This window comes from Culex pipiens, chromosome 1, assembly GCF_016801865.2.
Source record: "Culex pipiens pallens isolate TS chromosome 1, TS_CPP_V2, whole genome shotgun sequence".
In the NCBI taxonomy this organism is placed as follows: domain Eukaryota; kingdom Metazoa; phylum Arthropoda; class Insecta; order Diptera; family Culicidae; genus Culex; species Culex pipiens.
Genome location: NC_068937.1, coordinates 57,940,525 through 57,949,084, shown reverse-complemented (window position 1 = coordinate 57,949,084; position 8,560 = coordinate 57,940,525). Strand labels below are relative to the sequence as shown.

The window sequence follows — 8,560 nt, the reverse complement described above, 5'->3', positions numbered from 1 at the left end:
CACACCAAAACCAGAAAGCAAACATTAATTAAAAAACATATTTTATTAGGGGTTTGCTAATCGACTATTTCCCTCCGTGCACGATAGAAACTTCGCAAGCAATTTGCACTGCAAACCTTACACTATGCCAACTGAGGATCTGAAAATCTGTGCCAAACTGCAGCTGGAAAGAACCTTTCCAAGAAAATCTGACATAGAAGTTTACGATTACATTTCCATTCACATATGCCACATTGTCACTGGCTAGTTTTTTAAGAAGAGAACGACACTAAGAAAATAATCCTCATCATTTTCGACTGTTTACGGCGCTTTTGTGGAGAATCATTGCCAAAAAGAATGAAAGCTGACAAATTGACGTGCAGTTTTGTTCGTCAGTTCATCAGTCGGTCCCAATGAAGTTGTCCCTAGCCGAATAGGGTGGCTGTGTGAAAGTGGGCTTTGAATGGATATTCAGAAAGGGGCGAAAAAGGGAATTATGATTTTATTACGGCAATGATTTGACTCACTGAACACACCGCACATTTTAGGGTCTCGTGAAGTTCATAAATTGTTTCTCCTTTTAGAACGCACTTCTGTTGTGTATTTTTACAGCGGGCGAAGTTCATTAAAATACAATGTTGGTGAATAATTGTTTTATTTTGTTTTGAATGATTCCCATGAATAAGAATATAAAAATGCGTTTTTTTTATGTTGAGCTTTACAGTGGTTTAAGTTTCCTTACCCAGAATAACAAAACCTATTTTATTTTTAATAATTTTACTCACTTTTGTAGATTTTTATGGCAAAATAATATTTAATAATAATTCAATTTTAATAAAGATATCTATTTTCACTTGCCTGTGTACTACGCCCAAAGTCAACAGGGTCGACAGAACAGTTCTCTCAAATATATTGAAAGCTTAATGCTAAACTCGAGAGAATAAGGCTATGAAAACTATGCTTGCGACCAAGAACTTTGTCTTTATGACTCTGTCCTAAGACTGTCTTCAACGCAGCTCTACTTTGTTCTAGCTGTTCTATTTTTTAAATAGAACTGAGAAGCGGAGCGGAGATTCAGTTTAAATTTTTGGAGCAGTATTTTGAATCAGAATTGACTTTTTCACTAAAACACCAAAACTAATTGACTTTTTTCACTAAAACTGCGATAACTTGAAAATTTCAGCGGTGACCTATACATGTTAGAGTACCAAAAGTTGCGTATTTCAATTACAAAAATGTCAATACCCTAACATGTATAGGTCATCGCTGAAATTTTCAAATTATCGCAGTTTTAGTGAAAAAAAGTCGTTTTTTCCCGTTTTCGTCATTTCTCATTTTTGCGCATGGCGCGTCTAAAAACCCAGGTTTTATTTTCAAAAAATCGTATCTCAGAGTATTGAAAACATAACTTTACCATTTTTTGATATATTTTGTAAAATTTTCCGAGGAATCTGATAAAAATATTTTCAGACATAGGCTCTTTGGTCCCGAGACCTTCAAAACAGCATTTTAAGTTTTCATACGACCTTTTCAAATGTTAAGCTAGATTTTTGGAACTTCTTACTATTTTTTTCCAAATAGCCAAACTAATCACCTTTCTTTTGCGCCTAAGACAGCTAAAATCGGATGAAATGGCGCGTGAATATGATTTTTTGAAAAAAAGTGGTTTTTGCGAAAATCGACGAAAATTGCCATTTTCGGACCACCCTAACACGGCGTAGGTCACCCTAATGGCCAAACAAAAAAAATACGGGTCTAATTATTTCGTCCAAGGAACCCCCCGAAAAACTTTGAGCCCGATCGGAGAACTTTTTTTTCGAATCATGCTGTTTTCATGGGGAATTGCTGTATTGTGGCAGTGCGTGGCCGAATGGTTACGCTGTCCGCTTTGTAAGCGGATGATTCTGGGTTCGATTCCCATCTGCTCCAACCTTCCATCGGATGAGGAACTAAAATGTCGGTCCCGGCCTTGGTTGTTGTTAGGCCGTTAAGTCATTCCAGGTGTTGGAGTCGTCTCCATGCCATAAGTACAAACAACACACCAAACCAAGCCTACTCCGGTGGAATCGCTGGCGGCAGTTGGACTCGCAATCCAAAGGTCGTCAGTTCAAACACTGGGGTGGAAGGTTCCTTGGAGTAGAAAGAGGTTTGGGTGCTCTCCCCATTCAAGCCTTCGGACTCCTAGGTTCGAGCAGAAACTTGCATTAGAGACCACAAAAGACCCGGGGGTCGTTAATGTGGATGGTTTGATTTTGATTTTTTGCTGTATTGATGCCTCTGTGCTCTCTCATACTAAGCTTGCTGGGATTGCCATCTAATTAGCATAAGAGAGCACAGAGGCATCGATATAAGCTAGCCGCAGCATTTCCACATGTTCAGATGTTTGAGCACATATTCAAACCGCAAAATAATAGTTTTCATATAATTTGAGCAATTAATCAAAGGATTGATTTCTGTAACAATAAGTATGACAAAATTGGCCACTACCTGAAAAGGAATATTCCGATAATAATAATTCAATTTTAATAAAGACTTATGGGAGGCCATTAACAAATCATACGGGTTTGGGCAATATAAGAGCCGATATAATAGCACAGTGACTGCTATTTTGACAACTTATTATCTCATTTTCATTGACAACATGGAGGATTAACCCATTAATACCCGAGGTTGAAGTTGGTGGTGAAATTGTTTTCAGTTCCCTTTGAGCAAGGGAAAAAAGTAGAAAAAAAAACTTTCTTTCAAAGACTCTCATTTTTGTTAAAGCCAGTGATTGCATAAACTTGAAGAATATTTTTAGAGTTTTATTTGAAAAGATCCTATAAACATCCGAAATCAAATAGCTTAGCTTCAAAACAATATATTTCAATATTATGAGTTACTTGTAACTTGTCAAATGCTTAACTTGATAATGTTGACGTGAACAATGTTTTGAAAAAAGTTTATTTTATTAGGGTCAAATTGGGCCCGGTTCAACAAAAAATTACCACGATTATGCAGTAGAGGGATAATATCACTACTGATCTCAAACATCTAGTTATGACTAAATCAATAATCAAACCAGATCACATCGCTAGTATCAAACCGATCCACCGCCACCAAAGAGTTCCGCGCTTTTAATTTCACACCCATAAAACATGCGGAACCAACCAACGCGTGTATTCCGTCGCAACGAGTTTTTTTTCTTTGCGTATGCACGCGTGTGTCGGCGGTCAGGGCGATTCACAAGGTACAGAAATGTTAATCCAAACACGCAACTAATGGGCGTTTAACCGTTTCGCAGGTGTTTCCAACCTTCAAAAAAAAGATTGCTGCTGATGTTTCATTCTAGTACAGTAGAACCTCAATCGTTTGACACAATAGGCATCATCCGCAAATGACGGAGTGTGGCGCGAAGGCAACATTCGTAAATGACAATCATCGTCCAAGTAGCGGGATTTTACTGTATAGCGGTTGGCAAAGGACGCCTGGAACCAACTCAATTCAATCGCGATGCAATTTTTTAACTGTCGACAAGACTTTGAAGGTTACCTTCGGCGCTGTGACATCGCGGGCATGGGGTTGTCATGGCAAACGATCCACTTCCCACCCAATAAACCCGCGACCATTGCTGCAGTGCAGAGTGTTGAAATTACACCACGGAATGTCTACCCGCTCTGGTTAAGTCAGACTTGATTTTTTTTCCTTCAGTTTAGTTTCACGTGCACCCCGGCCACAATGCGGTTGATTGCGCATATCGAAAGCGAGAGTGAATATATAATTTCATGTTCTTACAGCAGTGGTGACGAGGCTAGGTTCAGGTTGAGGGAGGAGAAGGAAAAACAAGTTTTCTCGCTTATTACAGCGTTGGAATCGTTCGAGTTCAAGACATTTCCTTGTTTGTGCCCCCGCGCGCTCTCGGGGTTGACGTCGTTGACTCTGTGAGAAGGACGGTTTGGGGTGGCCGCCAGAATCGAACTCATGCGCAGAACTGTCTATATTTGGACCGAAAACGAGGGGAGGGTTCCGCAATTAAGGCATGTTGAACGTAGAAGGTATGATGAATTATTGGTTCTCAACAAAATGTTCAAAAACTATACAGAATATTTCCCTGTTAAATTTGCGGATTTTGTTAAATAGTAACATTATGGACAAGAATTATCAAAACAATCCCAGCTGTCAAAATTCTTATGCGCCCTTTTCAAATGTTGCTCCAGTTTTGTTTTGCTTGAACGTAACTCTTAGCTAAGGTTAGAAACCCCTAATAACTAAAATCGGTAAACTAACCTATACTCAACATGCCTTGGTCCGTGTGATTGGTTTTGGGTTTCAGGAAATCGTGAGCGTTTTGAGCCATGACTCGACGCAATGGCGAAAGTCTCGATCGATTGTTGAAATGGAACCGCCACCGGTGACTGGTCTGGTGGGCGCTCTAATTAATGCAATTGTTTAAGAGTGCTAATTGGTGAAGGGAGTGTTCGCTCGGATGAATGATTCGTACTTCGTGGTGAGTTTGTGTGTTTAGATTGGTTTTATCTTTCGCATTTTTTTCTTTTTTCTTTAATTGATTACAATTACAATGTTCCGGAAGATTGGTTCTCGCTTGAGGGTAAAAACAAAAGTTGAGGATGCTTAAATACCATCTACACCTCAGACAGTGTAGATGGCATTTGGAGTGCATTAAAAGCAGTTCTCTCCTACGTACAATATCACAACAGACAGTAACTCTTAACTCGACTACAAAAAAACAAACAGTGAACAGAACACGCGCAGGTCAAACGGGTGTGGGAGGAGGAGTAGGATTGGGTGAGGTCGTGGACACGTGGTGGGAAAGGGAATCCTTCGCAAGGGTTCTGTAACTTCACTCTCTCTCTCTCTCTTTCTCTCGTTCGCTCGCTCACACTCGATCGCACTCTAGTTAACTCTCTCGGGATGACTTAGACCTTGTTGAAGGTGTAGCTGAAACCGTCAGGAGTTCTGTTCAGCTGCAGCTTGCCTGGAGGTTGGAATCGGTGCGGGGCCTGGGTGGTCCACTCCTGGGGAGCGGGTTGCCGAGGGGCAGCCGGGGCGTTGTTGTAGTGGTTGTACTGAGGAGCGACCGGAGCCGGAGCCGGGGCAGGCTGGTGGTGGTAGTTGTGCTGGACTGGAGCTGGCTGATGGACTGGGGCCGGAGCTGGGGCGGACTGACGAGGCGAATGCTGCTGGCTGAAAGATGGGTCGTTCCAGCGAGGATCGTACTGTCCATCGTCGTAGCCCTGGTTGTCGTAGCTACGGCCACTGCTGCTGAACTGCGGCTGGTACTGAGGTTCTGGCTGGTATTGAGCCTGGGGCTGGTACTGAGGCTGAGGAGCCGGAGCAGCGGCATGTGGTGGTGGAGCTGGGGCTACTGGCAGATGGTCACCGGAAGCTTGGAATCTGCAAAACAAAAACATTCCACAATCAATAGAACTCGAAACATCCTCGAGCATTCTATCGAAAACCTACCCATTTTTGCCAGCGACGTAGGAGATGGTTCTTCTCTGTCCGGACGGGTCAAGGTAGCTGTACGAACCGCGTCGGTTACCATCGGCATCCGTTTCCTCCTTAAAGTTGGTACCATCCTCTTGGTCGTAAGCGGCGCCGAACTTTCCGTCTCCGGAAAGGTAGCGCTGCTCACTCAGGATCGCTGCCGTCTTCGGGTCACGGTTGTAGCCGCCCTGGGACTGGTACTGCGCGGACGCGGCCGCGACCAGCAACGTTGACACCAGAATCTTCAAATACACAAACACAAAACGAATTAGCAATTTCACACTGGTTTACTATTTTTTTCAAACAGTGTTGATTAGCAGGAAAAAATCAAAAAAGCTAAATTATGTACTGAACAACTTTTAGGCGATTTTTCATCTGTAAAGTTATTCAGCTTTTAACTTCCTTTCAGTTTCTTATTTACTGCTAATTTAGTCACCAATTTAAGACGAACTACTTTTGCGAAAAGGGTTTTTATTCTCATACAAGCATCATCCCCTGCACTTGGCAAATTAAGCCAGAAAGTTTATTTTCTTGTATCACACTAAGTCCAACGTCCTTAACTCCGTTATCATCACCAAACAAACACAATCAAAACACTCACAAATCTAAACATAGTTGCACACGGGTTTGCTTTTGGGCGGGAAAAATCTGCGCTATCCTTGAGGTTTCCTTGTGCTGGTAAACTGCCTTCCGGGAAAGCCTTTACACTTTAGTCACACACGCACACTCAATTCAACACAAGCTCACAGAGTCCTGATCGGGCGCGATCAAGACACCTGGATAGATTCACTGCAAAGAAAGAACTGACTCTAGCCGGGATATACCGGAGGCTTTTATACGAGGAACCACTTGTGCGCACACGCGGCACCCAGCGCGAACCTTGGGAGCCAAAAAGCCACCCTCTCGCTCTCCCCCCATTCCCCGTACCTCTCTCGCACCTTGTTTCCACCACGCTCGGTGAGAGAGAATAGTAGCTCACATTGCAGAAAAGCCATCGTTGACGGTAGTTGAACGCGGGCACCCGCGACAATTGATTAGGAGCAAAGCGGTACTACTAAGTCAGTTCTAAATGGCCGTTCCGTGGGTGAAGTTCACAACTCTACCTCGTGAAGCAGATCGTTGTGGTTGGACAAAAGTTGTTCTTTAGTTCTTTATGAAGATTTTGGTAATCTAATACTTTTACTCTAACTAGTTAATTTTTATATTTTTTCTTGAGGCATGACCACACAATGAAATTTATAAACAACTGTGAAATTCAAAATAGAATTGATACATTGTATTTTTTTTTCTTATGTGCAGCGAGCCCATTTTTTTCTTATGTGTACACCGATCAAAAAAGATCAAATCAATAACCTATAATACAATTCAAAGAATTGAAAGTTGTTGGAATTTGGCAGGCTCTAGTTTGTCCTTCCTCTGTTTTCCATACAAATTAAAACGAGTTGGTCCAGAATAAAAACAACTCAACTGTTTTTGTTTGTTACCTTATTTTATTTTAACTCAGTTGTTACTTATAATAATACCAATATCCATAGATAGTTCTCCATTGACATTAATATTTTTTTCACAAAACTATGAACTTTTTGCATGAGAGCAATTCTCTACGAAATCGATCTTTATTTAATTTTAATTTTTGTATTTTTTTAATCCGGCTGTATCTTTTTTAGTGCTTTCGGTATGCCCAAAGAAGCCATTTTGCATCATTATTTTGTCCATATAATTTTCCATACAAATTTGGCAGCTGTCCATACAAAAATGATGTATAAAAATTCAAAAATCTGTATTTTTTGAAGGAATTTTTTGATTGATTTGGTGTGTTCGGCAAAGTTATAGGTATGGATAAGGACTACACTGAAAAAAATGATACACGGTAAAATTTTTTTTAGTGATTTTTAATTTAACTTTTTGTCACTAAAACTTAATCTGCAAAAAACACTATTTTTATTTTATTTTTTGATGTGTTTTATGGGACTTTACGTCCAACTTTTCAGAAATTTCCAGGTTGTGCAAATAATATTTGACCAAGTTATGAATTTTTGAATCAATCCTAATTTAAAAAAAAATGAAATATTGGTCGCAAAAGTTTTTCAACTTCATTTTTCGATGTAAAATTATTTTTTTTAAATTAGTACACATGTATGCCCACTTTTGAAAAAAAATATTTCAAAGAGATGAAAAAATTCTCTATTTTGCTTTTTTGAACTTTGTTGATACGACCCTTAGTTGCTGAGATATTGCCATGCAAAGGTTTATAACAGGAAAATTTATGTTGTATAAGTCTCACCCAAACAACCCACCATTTTCTAATGTCAATATCTCAACAACTGTTTTTTCAATGTTAAATGTTAAAATATGAAACATTCGTGAAATTTTCCGACATTTTCGAAAACAATATTTTCAAAATGTTTAAATCAACACATTTCAAAAGGGTTAAACATTCAATATTACGCATAACTCGGTCTAAGATTTTTTGCACAACCTGGAAATTTCTGAAAAGTTGGCATTTTATGTTCCCTGAAAGATATCAAAAAAATAAATAAAAATAGTGTTTATTTTGCAAATCAAGTTGTAGTGACAAAAAATTAAATTAAAAATCACAAAAAAAAATTTACCGTGTATCATTTTTTTGGAACTTTACCGAAGACACCAAATCGATCATAAAATTCCTTCAAAAGATACAGATTTTTGAATTTTCAAACATCATTTTTGTATGGACAGCTGCCAAATTTGTATGGAAAATTACATGGACAAACTAATGATGCAAAATGTCTTCTTTGGGCATACAGAAGGCACCAAAAAAGTTTCAGCTGGATTAAAAAATACAAAAAAATCCAATGATCGAAATCTGAGAGAATTGCTCGTGAGTTGAAAGCTTACACATTCAACTATGTTTGGTTGATAAGGGTATTTGATCAAAAGAGTTCTTGGAGCCATGATAAGCAGCATTTTCAAAAAATGGTCCAAAAAATGACGTTTTTCGTCAGAAATTTTGAAGAAAGCCTATTTATTTTAGGATATTGGGCATATCTATGCTTATATTGAACCAACACTGATACTTTTCATGGATCTTGTTCAGAAAACTGTTCTCTATAAT

At 39.3% G+C, this 8,560-nt stretch overlaps 1 protein-coding gene across 1 annotated transcript; it reads right to left on the bottom strand.

Annotated features, from left to right (window-relative positions):
• Nucleotides 1-4,470: 4,470 nt before the first annotated feature.
• On the bottom strand, nucleotides 4,471-6,272 carry LOC120423037 (larval cuticle protein 1). Its single transcript, XM_039586695.2, has 3 exons — nucleotides 6,068-6,272; nucleotides 5,443-5,708; nucleotides 4,471-5,373 (listed from the first exon to the last, which is right to left on the bottom strand). Exons 1-3 carry the CDS (start codon nucleotides 6,077-6,079, stop codon nucleotides 4,896-4,898), a joined length of 756 nt encoding a protein of 251 aa, XP_039442629.1. The 5' UTR covers nucleotides 6,080-6,272; the 3' UTR covers nucleotides 4,471-4,895.
• Nucleotides 6,273-8,560: the final 2,288 nt, after the last annotated feature.